This window comes from Ambystoma mexicanum, chromosome 3q (assembly GCF_040938575.1).
Source record: "Ambystoma mexicanum isolate Mex_15411 chromosome 3q, UKY_AmexF1_1, whole genome shotgun sequence".
NCBI classification, from domain to species: domain Eukaryota; kingdom Metazoa; phylum Chordata; class Amphibia; order Caudata; family Ambystomatidae; genus Ambystoma; species Ambystoma mexicanum.
In genome coordinates, this window is record NC_090926.1 from 753,136,512 (window position 1) to 753,153,758 (window position 17,247).

A 17,247-nucleotide genomic window follows, 5' to 3' on the forward strand; every position below is an offset into this window, starting at 1 on the left:
GTCCCATAACTGTTATGCATTCTTTCCCTGGTAAATCGGAGTCTGTTAACTATAGGTGCAGTACTGCATCAAGGAAGGACAACAAAGACCATATAGTGAAGAATGATCGATTAACTGCTACAAGGAAGCCTCAGGGGGATGCTTGGAATAACTGATAACGTTTATAAACGTTCTAGTTGTTTTGCCCGCTGGGAGAGCGGCCTGAGAATAAGAAGAGAGGAAGGACAAGAGAAAAGCAGCAGCAGTAGTGGTCGTAGCCGGCAATGTAGCCATAGTGGTCATAGTATGCAATGGAGCAATAGTATCAGGTTGAAGAGAAGAAGTAGAAAGAGCTATGAAAGAGAAAGTGGTAAACTGGTGAGAGAGCAGAGAAAGAAGCTCCCTACCGAGAAGCCAATACCAAGGTCGGTGGAGGACCAGTGCAGGGGCCTGAGTCTAGCAGTGTTTGAATCACAGATGTGCGGCAGACTCATATCGCTCAGAGTGATCCGACGTCTGCGGAAGTCAAGAGCACGAGGGTCACGAGAAGGACGTGTCAACAGCAAGGAGCAGCGCTGGGGAAGTCCGAGAAAGGCCACCAAGAGCCCACAGAGAAATTACAAGAAGCCGTACACCCTGGGCATCGCCGGCAATCTAATGTAGGCATAGGGGATTCCCGGAAAGCGGGGTGGAACATTATAAAAGACTAAAGAAGATTGTGAGTCGGGTTTGGTACCTGTACAGTAATGCCAAGAGTTGTGCGTCGTGCAGCAATATAGCAGGTATACTCCACTACACAAGATGAAGTTAAAAAAGACCTCTCTTGTGTCGTGTGAAACACTGTAGGAGACTGTTCCTTGATAAAAGAGGAGTGGGTAGAGCTGGGCAGGGGAATAAAACCCAACATTTCCAAAGGTGCCAAACTAATAAAGAGGCTTGGCATAAACTGGAACACTGACCATTCTCACCACTCTTACAACTAAGATTGACAGTACTTGGCAGGAGAGTTAACCAAGTCTCCCACGGACAAAGAAGCGCTATTTAAACAATTGCTCACCATTATTGCAAGTGGATAAACCAGGGGATGTGAATAGTTACTTCTCCTAATAGTAGGCAGGCCAGCAAGTATGAACATTTTACTTGGAAAGTATGGAACTTTCTTTTGGAACACTTTTTGGGTTTTGCTTTTCATATTGGAACTTTGTGCATAGGAGCTGCGAAAGGCTGCAGGTAAGCAGCCAAAGGACACTTTTGTTTTTCCCTTATTGCACGTTTAGTAGCGTCTAAGGTGCAAGGGTCAGAATAGGGCACAGAACTTTATTTGAGACTTCCTGAGTATGACTAGTTCATTAGTTTTGTTGAGACAGGAAAGCCCCTCATAGTGTTAGGGCTAGTGAGGCATTTTTCCAAACCCCACTTTTATTTTAAAAAACGTCTTGACCGAATTCCACTACCTGTGTCTGTCGCATATGTCCCACTCCTCACACATTAAGCTGTAAACGTTCACACAGGAATATTTAAAAATAATATGGCAGGAAATTATCTGCTGATACCACTGCATCTTGGAAACATCATGCAAGTAACCAAAAACAAACAAGGAATGTGTTAGGATATGTACTAAACAACTGCAAAAGGTTGGGGTTCCCGTAGATGTCGATGGAGGGAAAGCGGCAAAAAGATAAGATTTCCTATATGAGAGTGAATGAGAAGGATGGGAGAGTGTGGAGAGAGTTCAAGGCAAAAGTGAGAGTAGTGGTGAGAGTGCAGTGACAAAGATACGGTGATGATGGCAGTTTCAAGAGATAGGACAACAGAGTCTGTTATGGTTGGGGCATTGAGGTGAGCAGGGCAGCATATCCCTGGGCGGCTCAGCAGGGCAGTGTAACCGGCAGTGTAACCCTGATTAGGGTGGGCAGGAAGAGAAGAGAAGAGATGATAAAAAGAAGAATGAGAGTCAGAGTCTGAAAACAACGGAGTAGGGAGGTGCACAACAATTACTATAACTGAGAAAGGTGATCGAAGTACTCAAAACATTTAGAAATAAATTATTTTTCAGGTGCAGATGGGTGAGGCTCCTGACCATACGGGCCTCCATATAGACAAAAAAGACAAACCCGCTATTGCCAACTGGTAAACCAGAGTGCACTCCTGTGGCACTAATCCCTAGAATATCTACATGTAGTGTCTCACACTCAAATGGGAAGGGTGTAATCACTCATTTGATAAGTCACTGGCTTAATTCAAAAAATGGTTAGTGTAGCCAAAACCTTACTACATCGAAAAAGCAAATACATATGGTGTAAAACCAATAATTAAGTGTGTTTTCAAATCTCACACACCGGTAACATTACACAAATTGAGGTAAAAAAAGAAAGCTTTCATAACTGATGTACAAACAGTCTTAATACAATTTAGAATAAATCACTTCAAAACATCAAGCAGTCTAAGCATGGAGTATCCAATATAAATGATGTAAGTTGTTGGCACTTCCTAATCGCTGACGCGCTTCGGAACAGAAATCATTTATCAAGGCTGTTAAACTGCTATGTCAGAGTGTGAACATCAGAGGGCTAGAAGAGAGAGAGTGAGTAGACGAATGGGGGGAGAACAGTGAAACTAGTAAGATAAGGGAAAAGGAGGGAATGAGGGAATGAGAGCGGCTGACAGAGAGAAAGAGACTGGGCCAGGGTGTCTGAAGTTGGCACGCTCACACCATTGTTTCCATTAAGAATTCTGGGAAAGTGTCAGATCAAGGGCCCTTTAGAAAATTCCCAGAGGGAGCCAGATAGATAAGGCTATTTCCGTGAGGCCTTCCCGACAGTTGGAACTAGACAGTTAGACAATAGGTGTTACCTATCTCTAGTTGCAAACCTGGGGTTAGGGAGGTGGGACTCGCTGGAGGTCGAGATAGGGAAACCCTTCGAGCCACTTCTGACAATTTTGAAATAAACACCCTTGAATCGTCTTTCGTTGTCTGGGTGTCATTAAGGCTATCTGTGACAGGTCATAGATTTGACCTTATGGAGATAGCACTGTCTGCATATTGTGTTTATGAAAGATCAACTACTAAAACACCAAGGGACTGCTGTTCTTTGTCATTTTTTAAAAATAACGTTTGCTTTAATGCTGAAAGTTTTAGTACCAAATGTGAAGCATCATATTTGCCTGTGGGTCATAACCTAGAATCCACTGTTGTTTTCAGAAGACATCCTGCAAGCTGGAACCGTTGCTCTCAAGGTGTTAATGTCCAGTGTGACTTTCCCTTCTAGGCCTTTTATTTATTCTTTGCGTTCTCGTACTTGTTGTTTTTCTCTATTCTAAATGAAGAACTACAAGTCCCAGAATATCCTGAAATATAAAGAACTTGATTAGTATCTTGCACATGTGGACAAAATAAAGGCTTGCTATGCATGGCATAGTGGGAAACTTAAAACTCTAACAGGGGACCTTCAGACTTCACCTGGTCTTCATTTAATAATGATATGAATTCCAAATTGTACATTTTAACACAAAAACTTTTTATCTTCAATAGAAACACCATCAATGAGCGAAATAGAAACAGTCCCATGTCCTTGCCTAGAGACCGGAATAATTACATCTGACTCTTGTCTGATATCATGCTGCTTCTGCCTATCCTGTGGCATCTTGAAAGCTACTTTTGAGTGAATGGGGTCTCCCCCTGACACTGATAAACTGTGCCCTCATGTTGGTAACAGCCACAGGATCCTGAGATCATCGTAAAATAATGGCTTTTAGTTTGGGTATCTGACATATCTGGAGATGTCCCATACCTGACAGAATAATAGTATTCCTGATCGTGGTTATTCATTACTTGCATTTTCACTGCCTGTTCATTCCCTGTCCACTCCTGCCCCAGCTTTGATCTAGAGTGTAACATTGCTTGTCATTGTGTGCCTCCCCTTTCAGCATGAGCCCTTGCGAGTGGACTTTGGGAAAAGCAGCGAGTATGAGAAGCTTTTTCTGTCCCTTCAAAGTGCAGGGCCCCAGACAGAGATGGGGATCACTCACACTCAACTCATGGATCTGATGAGCCAGGTAAGGGAAACTCCTGCAACCCTGTCGCATAACTCCGCAGACACGACACTCCCAAACAGGGGTGTTGCTAGGTCTGCAAAAGATCAGGGGCTAAGCTAATGTCGGGACTGGCAGGACTCCGGGCTAGCTATAGCCTTTTGGTTGTATCCCCAGAGCTTCTATCCGGGCCTACAACCAAAAGACCCAGGGCTATAGCCTCCTCAGCCCACCCCCCATAGCAACGCATCTGTTCCCAAATTCTCCACTCCTCACTCATGGTCCACACTCTACACTACCATTGCACCACTGCATTCAATACCAGCACAGTTTCCTTTACATATCTCTACGAGTTCACTATGCTGCTTCCCTAAATAGCTCCTGCCCCTCCTTTATATGCCTATAGTGGGATCAACTCCCTGCTTTTCAAATAACCAACTGCTTTAGTTTTACTGGTATACACAAACAGTTACATAACATTTCGAAGAAAGCAATAACACCACAAGCCCTACTCTTTGGATCCATTTCTGTGGAATTAATGAAATGTGGATTCTTTGGGGGCTATTTCACCTCAGGCCATCTCCTGGAAGGCACTTTTTTAAAGTTGCATTCTTCCATCTCTGCAAAACAAGGGAAATACCCTATAACTTCCCGGTTTACTGCTACTGGCCTCTCCCTCTTTTTTTCATGATAAAAAAAAATATATTCTTCCTTACTGTTTAGTATTTAAGTATTTGCTTTTTAATTTTAATATGCCTCTTTTTTAACTCCTCCAAACCCTATATTTTAGTGGGTTTTCACGTGTGAATTTTCCGTGGGATATCATTGTGTGAAATTGAGGTTGAAATTGGCAATGTGAAATGGGTGGGTACGCACGCAATGCTGATTATAAGCTTTTCTTTTTCTTGCACATGTTTTTTTGCCAGATTAGGAAGCTAGAGCTGGAGCGTGATCAGCAGAAGATACTACTGGAGAGCTTGCAGTTGCGGCACCGTGAGGACTTGGAGCTGATTGAGAATGCACACAGGTGGATACAAGGCTCCAAATAAGAGGCATACCTGTCCAGTGTACTCACTAAAAATGGGTTAATACTCCCAAGAAAATAAAAATGGGATTACCAGTACGCAGGTGTCTGTCTGTTGATGTCTCCTGCACTGATATGTTGATGTTGTCAGATCAATAGAACTCATAGACTGTACTGTACCAAAAAGATCATCCCTGCAAATGTTTCATAATCTTAAGAGGGGCTATGAAATACAAAGGCATTTATTAATTTACAATAATTACTTAATTCTAAGCAAGTTTGGATTATAACAAAATATTGTTTTTATAATTACCAATTTATTTTTACTTGAATAAAATTACACCAGTCGATAATGGGAACTACTTTTTTACTCCCTAAAATTCTGTTTGCCACCAAACTTCTGTCATAAGTGCTCATAAAGAGTCGTCCTAGTCAGAACGGCCATTTTAATGCCATCTCATGGTTGCCCTGAACAAAAGGAGCCCTATAATGGCTGAGAGTATGATTTAAGAACACAGATTGGTGCTGCAATGTTTCTATTGGATATTGTCGAAATATTGAAGGCCGCACACCACACCACAAAAAACAATTTTCTCTTTCAGGCCGTTTTGTTGTGGCCCTCAATATTTAGCATATATCACTTTTTGGGGGAGAGGGGCGGTTGTTGGGTAAGATTTTCATAGCATTGATAAATCTTCCTGACCTGTGTGAACCCCAGAACTTTTTTGCTTTACTGGTGGATTATTTTTCCCTATACCTCAGTGAGTGGGAACCTTGTTCCACACTCACAAATCCTTTTACTCTTTTTATAGGTGTCATTTTTAAGACTCTCCATAGTGTCCTTTTAATTTGATCCTCTTTGACAACTTTTGGTATATACCTTATTATTGTTACAGGGTTGCCCTTTGGGCTCCCCTTTTTAATCTTCTCTGGCTAACCTTGTGAGAATTACAGTTCTCAAGGATATTCTATCCTCTCTAAACTTTATTTAGGTGAAACTAGCACACCCCACCTTATGTGGAGTGCTGGGAAGATACAATGTATCCCCTTTCTCATTTTAACTGTAACATTTCTTTTACAGTAACAAGCTTACCTTTACTGGCTGGTGGCAGTGAAACCTTTTACTAATTTGGGGCACCTTTACCGCAGGGTGTTTCCACAACCCTGGTAAAGACAACCATGGGTGCAAATTTCACCAAAATGACCCGTCTTCTTTTTTTTGCCATTTTTGTGTTCCTTGTCCTTTCTTGGATCTTTCCCTGCCCTCCAGGCTGGGAAAGTCCTTTGTGTGATTTCTGTCTCCGGCGGGAGACCACGGTCAAGCCCGCCCAAGCTCTAGAGTGTCTGTGAAGGCAGGAAGCGAGGGAGGAGTCAAAAACTCTGCAGCCCTTTGTCTTCCAGCCTGACTGCGAGAATCCAGTTCAAACTGAGAGTCTGGCTGCCCTGAAAGTACTGCCAATCCCCCAGGTTTGAATGTTGCATGTCTGTTTGATTGGCTGGGTTCCTTCATAAAAGTCTGATCCTGGAAGCCGAAGAGGTAGTCGATCACTGGACCTGAATCCGAATAAGAAGATGAAAGAACCGAGGATGAGATGATTTCCAGCGACCGAAGAGCTTGTTGTGTAATCAGAGCCTGCTGGTAACCTTCCTTCCAAGCGACCTAGGGACTCTGAAAACCACGACCCCCGACCCAGAGCTTGTTCAGATCCACTAAACTCACGAGGACCTGCATTTTGAGCCATCCCACATTGTGCTGCGACCTTGCGGGCTGCAATACCCTGGGACCTCGGGCCATTGTGCGGTGCATGGTCTAACGAATTCCATATCGATCTGAAACTTTGGTGGCATCCTGCAGGACCTCCAGAGACGTCAGTCGAGTCTGAACAATTGCCCTCAACAGAGTGCTGGACTTTGTAATTGACGAGAATCCAACCAGCGATATTCAGTCTTCTTATGGCTCCTGAAAAGGGCCCCAAAACCACACAGCTGCATCCAGCCGTTAATAAACTCTTGTTTGGGGCCTTCCCCGTTGATTCCTGCTGCAGAAGCACTTCTAGTGTCCTGTCTTCAGTCTTCATGACAAGGAATTCAGCGACCAGGATTTTGTCTGCAGATCCCAAGTCTTCTTGCTGCAACTCTTCTCCCGTGCTAAGGTCAGTGGTCGAAGTGGGCGGGAGCGGTGCTCCTCTACTTTTTACAAAACAGTTCTACTGTTCCTATACTGTTACTTTAAAAAGAAACTGTTCCGTGATGGTTTCATTATAAAAATAAAAGTGTAGGATGAAGTGGAAACTTGTACTAAAGTGAAATGCACAGAGCATTACCTTAAACAGCATGGGTGTTTGTTAGGGGTTTGGATTGTGCTTGGAAGGGGGCGTGGAAATGGAGTTTGTGGGGATGGGGGGCAGGCAGCAGGGAAGATAGTTCCACTACTTCTTTCATACACTTCGACCGCTGGCTAAGGTACTGTGTTGGCTGGGGTATTTACTTACCTTAAGCCTTTGTGATTTGTGAAAAGCTGTGGGGTGTTTCTTGTGATTGGGAGTTCTCTCATCCAGTTCACTCAGGCCCACTGCTGAACTCCTCCTAGGGTGTCGTCTCAGAAGCTCCTGGACCCTAACTAACTTTAAAGTGAACCACTTACTTGTTTGAACAATCTTCCACAGGAACTCTGAGTTTTTCCTGCTACAGAACCCTATCTCACCCTGTCTACAGTTGGCTCCTACACCACAAGGGTCCCTCTTCTGCCTCTGAGTGAACTCATGCAATGCAATAGGGAATGACTGCACAAGTAAAGGATTCTGTCTTGAAAAGTATAACAAGTGTTTAAAAGTACTTACTTGTGAAAGATTTGGTTGGTAACTGTAACTCTGAGAGTGAGCAGTTACAAAAGTTCTTACGTACCTTGAATATGTGTTGTGCCGTTCTGAAAAGTATATATAAGGATGTTTTACTCTCCTGTGAATTGGTTGTGCCTTTTCCTCAAAAGTAATGCTGTTGGTTTCACTTTACTATTTCTGTTAGGATATACATGTATGAGTGCTCCAATTGGGTCTTGCATCCCCTGACTTGCAGTTAGCCTGTTTAGAATAAGTCTGCCTTAGGTTATGCTTACCTTTTAAGTTGCTGGTGGCTCCATTTAAAAAGTATGAGGTGTACTTACCGTGAGTTAGCTGTGTGCCATCCTAAAATAAGTTATTGCTTACCTCAGTCTGTGTTCCACTGGGGTGAAAAGCAACTGTAATAGTATATTACAACATTAGGTTTTACCTGCCTAGAATAGCTGTGTGCCATTCTTAAAAAGTGGCCTTTAGGTGTAGCTGACCTTGGTCTGCCTGGTGTAATTCTAGTGTAAAGAGTTCTTGCTTCTCTTAGACGGTGTCCCACTGAGCTGAAAAGCAACTGTAATTGAATATTACACTAAAAGGTCTTGCTCACCTAGTATAACTGTGTGTTATCATAAATGTAGTTATAGGTATATAATGTTCCTTGAATCTGTGTTTCACTAGTCAGAAACGTATCCTGGTAATTGGGTTGGTTGATTATGCAAAAAAGTGCAAAAGGCCTTCTTTAACAAAATAAAGATAGCCAGGGAAACACAATACAAGCAGCGCAAGCTGGATCACAGGATCAGCAACGTACACTCACCCTGATAAAGTATCCAAGTGTTCAAGCCATCGTTGAATTTCAACCCATCAGCACAGAAGAGATGTTAAGTCTTAACTTCAATGAAACCAACTTCTTGTGCAGAAAATGTCTTGCTGCCATACATAATCCTTGAAAATAAAGAGATATTTGTGCCCTGTTCACCAGGATGGTAAACTCTTCTTTTGAAGAGGGTACAATTACTGAGGAACTGAAGACAGTTAACATAAAATTGTTAGTAACAAAAAAAAAAAACAGGACAGAACCCTAAAGACCCAGGTAACCTACGCCCCATAACTAATTGTAACGTCCTACTTAAAATCATGAACAAGGTGGCCACTGCTCAGCTTCAGACCTTCGTGGAAGCACAGGACCTCTTGCATAAGCAACAGTCTGCTTTCAGGAAGGCACACAGCACGGAGACAGCCAGGCCGGATTTGCATTTGAGCATTGCAAATAAGGGCAAAACAGGCCTACTTGTACTACTCAATCTGAGTGCAGCTTTCGACCTGTCAGATCACAAACAGCTTCAGTGGGTTTTGGAAATTGTGGCCAACTGCTCTCCTGAAGCCACCAGATGGGTTGTCGATTTCATCTCAGGCAGGACGTCTAAGATCCACTGGGGGGAACATTTCTCTAGTGAAAGGCTTATTGATAACATTGGGGCCTTTTTCACGAACTATGCAGATGACATCCAATTGGTGGTGGAACTAAGCGGGTGTTAAATCAATGACCGCGCCAAGGTGGAAGCCATATATAACATCATCGAAGCCTGGGTGGAGAGAAACTGGATGTGTGTGAACGGGAGGAAGACAGAGATGATGATCAGCTCAGTTCAGAGTTAAGGGCCTCATTACACGGTAGGCGGTGGACCAAGGTGCTATTAGCACCTTGGTCCATGCCGGTAAAATACCGGCACCGCCTTGGAGGAAAGGGGAATTACCGCCCTATTCCAAGGTTGGCGGGGCGGTAATTCCCCCTTCCCCCATTGCCCTTCCCCATTCCCATTTTTGCCCCATAGGGCATAATGGGAATGGGGAAGGTGCTAATTGCGGTACCGCAAATTGCGGCACCGTAATTAGCACCCTGGTCCCTTTGCGGGTTGGTTTTTAACGCCTGCTAAAAAGCAGGCGTTAAAGTACCAACCCGCAAAGGGACCTCGTAGTAAGGCGGTAAGGGTTAACGGTTACCGGTACCATTACCGGTGACCGTTAACCCTTACCGCCTTCCGTGTAATGAGGCCCTAAGTCTTTTGTCATCAAGGACTCCCTCATCACTGTAAGTGAGAAAGTGAAAACACTTGGCTTATTCTTAGAAGCTTCGATGGGTGCTGAAGCCCAGGTCACGTATTTACACAAACATTGTCAGTACTATCTCCGTCTGCTCAAGTCCATCCGAGCTTATCTAAGAGGAGAATTGTGCCACCATTGCTAGAGCAACAATTCTGTCTCGGTTGGACTATGGGAACACACTGATGTTGGGCGCTAGTAAGGGCTGCCTAACTAAATGTCAGTTTATTCTAAACAACGCTGTGAGAATTATAAAGAGAAGAACATGGAGGGAACATATCACCAAGGATAGAACAGACTTCCACTGGCTTGCTGAAGCAGACAGGATAACCTTCAAAAGCATGAAATTATCACACAGATGTCTGTTTGGACACGCCCCAGCCTATCTCAAAGAAAAGATCACCCAATACTTACCAGCAAGATCCCTAAGATCAGAAGCTCTGGGTCAGATCAAGTGCCCAACCTTTAAACGATCTAACGGTCTGAGGAGAGCGTTCCCGGTGAGGGTAGCTCAAAGCTAGAACAGACTCTCAATCAAACTAAGACTTGAAAGGAATCGCAACCATTTTAGGGAAATGCTAAAAACGCACCTTTTCAAGTGAACAAGTAATTTTGTGGATATTTTTGAATCCCTAGAGATCTGACCCTGTCCTGTTTTATGTGTTTTATCCCTTGTCTTTTTGTTGCGCCCTGATGCCTGCGGTGCGGTACAAATAAATAAATAAATACATTAAATAAATAATGTGATTTCTTTGCTGAGTGTCACTGCATAACTGAGAGGGTCTGCTACCCTTGACTTATTGTAAAGTGATCTAAAAGTAACTAATGGTTTTTACTCCCCATGAATAGGTGTGGCCTATGCTAAATGTGTATGATAAGGTTTGACTTCCCTATAATTACTATTAGGTATTCTGAAGAAGGTGTATGCTTTGTTCTGTGCACCTTCAAGCATTGTGTTGTGTTTTTATAATGTGTTTATGACTCTATAACCAGGACTTACCTTACCACTTTACTTATTTTTTATAATACCTATGGTAGTCAGTGTGTCTATTGAATCCTTGTTATACTGCAGGTTCTATGTACTTTCCTACAGCCCTCTCTCCCTCCTAAAATAAACCTGGCTGCTCTGTCTACGCTACCATATACTTAGGTGGTACAGCCTTATACTAAGAGTGGAGTTTTGTACTGTCTGAGTTGAATGGTTTTACTAAGCCCTTAGTTGGACTTCAGAAAAACTGTCCTAACAGGGGTTTCACACCCCCAGGACCCTCTCATTCAATCCCCCGCCCTCTCACCTTAAAACAGCCAAGTTTCACCCCTGAAACTCTTTTCTCCTCTGCTTGCTCCCGAAAAAATACATAACCCTAAACACCCCTTTCATCACAGACACACACCTCAACATCTACACAGGGACGTGACAGTTCGATTTCGAGAGACCAAACTGAACAGCCTTTCTAAATCGACATTTTGTTTTGAAAGCAATAAAGGGGCACTTTAACATCGCAATGGCTACCAAAAAGGTTCATTGGGCTACCACTGCAGTAAAAGGACTTGCACCACTGGTGAAGTCAAAGCTAAAGTGCCACTGCCACCAACCTGCTCCCTAAAACAATGTAGGGTAATATAATGACCTAAGGGCAAGAACTGGGTCCCTCAGAGGCACCCCTAGGTCTTGGTGCCTTAGAGCAACCCACTATCATGTATCGTTCTTTTTTTTTTTTTTTTTTTATTTTATTGCACTACCATGTATCTTAAATAATGCAAACAGAATAAGGGAACTTGAGGAGAAAAGTAAAACATTGTTCCCAAAATAAATATATAGAAAAAACCCATACATTTGAGGGGCCCTAGAAAATGCACTACCTTGTTGGCGCGCCGATCCCTGGACCAATGGGCACAACCAGTCTTAACCCATGCGTGAGCATCTATGTCGGCAAAAGCCTTTGAAAGCGTTCCTGGACCAACCGGTGGACTGACCAGCCATCTATTGGGTTGCCTCACTGCAGCTGTCAGAACTTGGAGGAGCTTCAACCTGTGTAACAAGATACCTGCTCCTGCATTTTCATCCTTCTTGCATCAACAGAAGCTGTGCCGGACCTGCTCCTTCATTCTTCCATTGAAGATCGCATGTTGCCAGCTGACCGTGGTAACTCCCATTGCAATTCTAGAGGTGTCTAGAACTGAATCCTAAGCACCGCGACTGTCTGAAACTAAACTAAACCTGCACCGAAAAGTGACCTCTGCACCCGCGACCCTTGGGCCGCCCTTGACCAGTCCAAGCACAGACGATTGTGTCTCCAACAGATTCTGGTACTTCAGTAGTGGTCTTTGGAGGAATCGGAGTCAGAGGGGTAGGTTTACATAAATGTTTCTGCACCCTCTGTTCTCTATAGGGTTACATTGGCATAAAGTCCTGTCCCTAAAATCACTCTGCCCTAACATTGTTCGGTGGAGGCATGCTCAAAGATCCCTTACTTGTCAGGAAACGGCCCTTTTCATGGTCATTGTGGCATAGATGGCGGAAGATGCACCTGCGCGGGTATACTAAACCTCCAAGAGGGTGGCTGCTCTGTTCCACTCAATACTATACTACATACAGCAAGATGCAAATGAGTGATTCTAAGATGGCGCCGCCAACGTTGCTGAGCCAGTTTGGAGCAGACGCTTGGACTTACCTGACCTGATTTAACCAAGGATTGTGGCAAGCCCTGCCCGTCGCTTCTTCAGTAAGCACTGGTGCTCCTTTCCGCTCTGTTTTCTCCTGGAAGCTTTTCCCTTTGCCCTCCTTAATTCCTTCCTGTGCGCTCCCTGTTTTCCTGCTTGACTGCCGCAGCGGAGGATCATTCGAGTCATCTTGAGAAGCAGATCCAAAGCAGCATAGATCCTGTTCCAATGATTGATTTTGTCACGCCGCGCGCTCGCTCGCGGGCGCCACTTACCTGTCCTGGGGTCCCTGGTCCACGGCCGCAGCGGTCTCCTCCTTCATGGAGGCTGTACCCGCGGTGGCGTCTCTCCTCACGCTGACCCGCGGTTCGGATGGGCGCCGTGGACGCCGCCATCTTGCGAGGATCTGCGCATGCGCGGATTGTCAGTATTCGACGTCCCGCGCATGCGCAGTGTCGGAACATGCGTTCCAAGCCTCGCTTTGACCCCGAGCCATAAAAGGGCACCGCATACACAGGGACAACGCGTCTCAACGCGGTTGTTACTGTGTATGCGCTGCTAGAGTCCTGGCACTCATTTTCCAGCCCTCCTGTTCTACCTTTTCCTGTCTAGCCCTGCCTCATTTCCTTATTTCCTTCTTGCTTCCAGGCCCTCCTACCCTTTCTTCCCTATTTTGCAGATTCCTTGCCTGTTCCTAGGTTAGGGATTCCTTGCCTGTTCCTGGTTCAGGGTAGGGGAGGTCCTGTCTGGGTTCCTAGTTGTTGTGAGGTATCCCCTGTCAGTACTGCTTTTCCTTGCAGTCTGTCTCCTTTGCCTGTCTTGTGCCCTGCCGGTACCTGTGCCTTACTGCCTTCTTGGAAGTTCCTGTGTTCAGCCCTGTTATCTTCGGTGATTTCATCAAGCCTTCTCAGCCAGTGGAAACACTGTCCCGACGCCACGCAAAATTCTGAGAAGTGCCACCCGTGGCGTTGGGAGTTGGTTCAGTGCCGTCCTGTCTTATATCGTCAGGAGGGGATTGGGCTAATTTCTCGCGCTACCCATTCATCGGCCATCATACGTCGACATACTGGCAACCTCAACTCCACGGTCTACAGAAAGAAGAGGTAACCCACGATCTCGTGAAGATTCGTTTAACAGATTTCATCTTTCAGTCTGTCCGTTCATCTGCAGATGAAAGCCTGATGACAAGGCTCGATGTATGCTCAAATCTTTACAAACCTGACCTCAGAAAGCCAACGTATACTGTAATCTTCGCTCAGAAATAATAGTCTATGGTAATCCATGTAGACAAAATATACATTGCAGGAAATAATGAGCTAGTAACGCAGCTGATGGATCTTGGGGCAATGGGAGGAAATGTGCCATCTTAGTCATGAAATCTACAGTTACCATAATGGTTGGATGAAGGCGGTAGTTCAACGATAGTCTGTGGAAATGATTTGACATGGTCATGTTGGCAATGGAGGATGAACCGATTTACCATAAGATTGACGACGAGGGACTTGGTTTGCAAAAAAAAGTGGTACAGGCCGCAACATAGTCTTGCACGTCTTTGGTATAGTTTGGCCACTAAAAATGTTGATTAACCAATTCAGTAGTGGAACAAATGCCTCGACCTGCAGATTTGGCATCATAACACGGCTAGAGAGCTTCCTGTTGGAGCTTAGAAGTGGGAATATGCAATTGTTTACCATGAAATAGAAGGTCTTTGTCGCCTTGTTGATCATACTGTGGTATATCCTCTTGTATGCTAGGAATCTCTACCTTACTGTTCTGTATTACCATCTGAAGAAAGTCTGTTCCAAAAATTAGGAACAATGCCTTGGGGGAACAACTTCTCAGCATGGAAGGTGTTACATCAAATTTGCCCCCAGCCAGGGGTCCTAGAGGTATTTCAATATGTGTTTGTCGTTGAGTCACCATTTGCTGCAAAATTGTATTTTCATTTTTTAAGCTCTGTACTTCCACAGTTAATGCCTGCACTGCTGCTACTAACTGTGGTAGTTGTTCCATTTCTGGATTTGTTGGGCATCGCTTACTTTCACAATAGTGTGATCCCTAACCTTAATGGTGGCAGGAACTAGATGTTGACTATGGTTACAGCCCAAAGGATATCCGATACTGATAGAGAAACTGCGTTTTCGTGTAAACCATACACTGTACCCACATGGTCATACTATACCTCTAAGACGGCGGCTGCTCTGTTTCACTCAGTACTACCGCAAGATGCAGACTAGTGAATTCCAATATGGCACCACTGATGTTGCTGAGCCAGTTTAGAGCAGACACTCAGACGTATCTGATTTAACCAAGGATTGGGGTAAGCCCTTCACTTCTCCTGTAAGCACTGTCACTCCTTCCCGCTCTGTTTTCTCTTGGCTTCTTGTCCTTGTGCCCTCCTTCATTCATTTCTCTGTGCTCCCTGTTTTCCTGTTTCCCTGTATTCCTGCTACTCCTTTATTCCATTCCTGCTTGACTGCCGCCGCTGAGGATCATTTGTCATCTACCCGCTCATATCCTGTACTTTATCTGTGCTTCCTGTGGTCAAGTCATCAGATCCAGTGAAATGGGTTTTTCCCTAGGGTACATCCCATGGTTTGCACAAAAAAAAGTCTGTTTCCATATCAGAGTTTTGGATATCCTTTGGGCTGTAACCAGAGTCATCATCCAACTCCTACCGCCATTAAGGTTAGTGCTGCACTAGTGTGATATTAACTGAACTTTATCTAACATTTTGCCTCTTTTAATCATAAGCACTCTCTCATAAACCTCCATGTGAAGTATATACTTTGGAACTGGTGACTTTGGTACCCAAGCCCCAAACCATCCTGGGGTTGGACTTTATAAGAGCAAGGGAAACGGTTCTATGATTATCCTGAAGTGTTTTTTCTAATTCTAATGTAGTTGAGTACTAGCATGTCTTTCAATAGTTACTGAATCAAATGCTTTCCTATATCTCTTAAGGGTGAAAGTATATATCTATTTGATAAAGGTTGGTGTGATAATATTTAACTAGACGTTTTTACTTGCTTAGTGCATATTTTAAATTGTATTGTTTGAACAATTGTATTGTTGTACTTACATGTCTAACTTGAAACATTGGTGTTGCTCTGTGTGGAATCATTGTAGCCCTAGATCACTCTCACAGCCGTCCTGAGACTAAGCCGGCACTTTGCTACCTTAGCTTGATTGAATTTGGCTAAAATCTCAGCGTCTCCTTGTTCACCATAATAGGGTGACCTCCCAAAATCCTCCCCCATGGTTAATTTGGGAAATCCATTTTAAAACTCAGCAATAGACATTCAGGCACCTGGATGTGGACTGGGAACAGATGGTTCCAACCCCGAATTCAGGCCCTCTTTGCCTGGGAAAGCACCAGCCGAAATATGGCAATTCCTGACCTGAGAGGGCAGGAAGAAGGCCAAAAACAATATGCCCAAAGGACAGGCAGAAATATCGTGGCATGGCCATCTTTGAGTGCTAGCCACTCATAGCCATTTGCGGAAAATGCTATGGTGCACAAGTAAAAAGTTCAAAACACAGTAGAAAAACATCCACTGCCACCAGCCCAGTCTGGACTCGTAAATGTAACCAAAAAGCTAGCACAGACAAAGTTTTAATTATAAAACATATCCTAACCGCGCTTCACTTTAGGGTATTATGTGCAGTTTTAAAAATACAAGAAATCCACACAGGGAGACAATAGGGGCTCATTATGACCTTGCCGGTATCCTGGAGGTAAATCCACCAGGATACTGGCAAATGTTAATACTGTTACCAACACTTGGTCTGGCGGTATTACCACCGGATTCCAAGTGCCGGGTTGACAGTGTTAATCCCCATTCATAGAGTCCATAGGACTCCATGGGGGATTTGTCAGTATTATCAGTGCCTGTATTACCAGTGATTTTTGCCGGTAGGGTGGAGGATTTACCGCCAGCTTTTTACGTAAAAAGCTGGAGGTAATTCCTCCACCCTACCGACAAACTCGTAGTTGGCCACTGCAGTAATGTGCTGGTATATGTAATTACCGGCATGTTAATACTGCACCGGCCAACCCATAATGAACCCCATAGTCTCTCCGGTACTGATAGTGTTATGGACTGATCAGTGTCCCCACAAGAATGAGCAAGAATACAAGGAAAGTAAAGCACAAAGCTTTATTTGCCTCCAAGAAGTCTGGTCAGCAGCCAAAGCAAAGCAAAAAGGAAGGGGGTCCCATAGAAGTTTTTGGAAGGAAAGCAACAAAAAGAAAATCTTTCCCAACAATGTACTATGGAAAAGGTTTGGGTGACCCAGAACAGGACAAGTGAAAGATTCGGGAGACTTATGCCACAGCTTAGAGGTAAATCTGGAGGTAAAGCAGCCCTTTTAGTGCCCAACTCGTGATAGGGCCAGCCCTTAAATGCAACGGTAATACCGTTACCGCTGCATTTGAGGGCTACCGCCCAACTCGTGATGAGACCCAAGATGTGGTATCTGATAAGACAGAAAAGCAATAAGCATGACCTATGGGCAGATGGTACCGGGCCACGTATACAGTCAGTGGGGCTCATTACAACTTTGCCCGTGCAGTAATAACGTGCTGGTATTAACGCATACAGCACGTTACCG

General features: G+C 44.3%; 1 protein-coding gene across 7 annotated transcripts in view; it reads left to right on the top strand.

Moving 5' to 3' along the window:
• FBF1 (Fas binding factor 1) overlaps window positions 1–17,247 on the top strand; it is a 1,089,678-nt gene that overhangs the window by 707,895 nt on the left and 364,536 nt on the right. For 6 of the 7 annotated variants that reach the window (XM_069654733.1, XM_069654729.1, XM_069654731.1 and 3 more), the window contains 2 exons: window positions 3,907–4,035; window positions 4,938–5,038. In XM_069654733.1, coding sequence (XP_069510834.1) covers window positions 3,907–4,035; window positions 4,938–5,038 — 230 coding nt within the window. The remainder of the gene's footprint in view (window positions 1–3,906; window positions 4,036–4,937; window positions 5,039–17,247) is intronic. The other variant, XM_069654732.1, reaches the window with a different exon arrangement.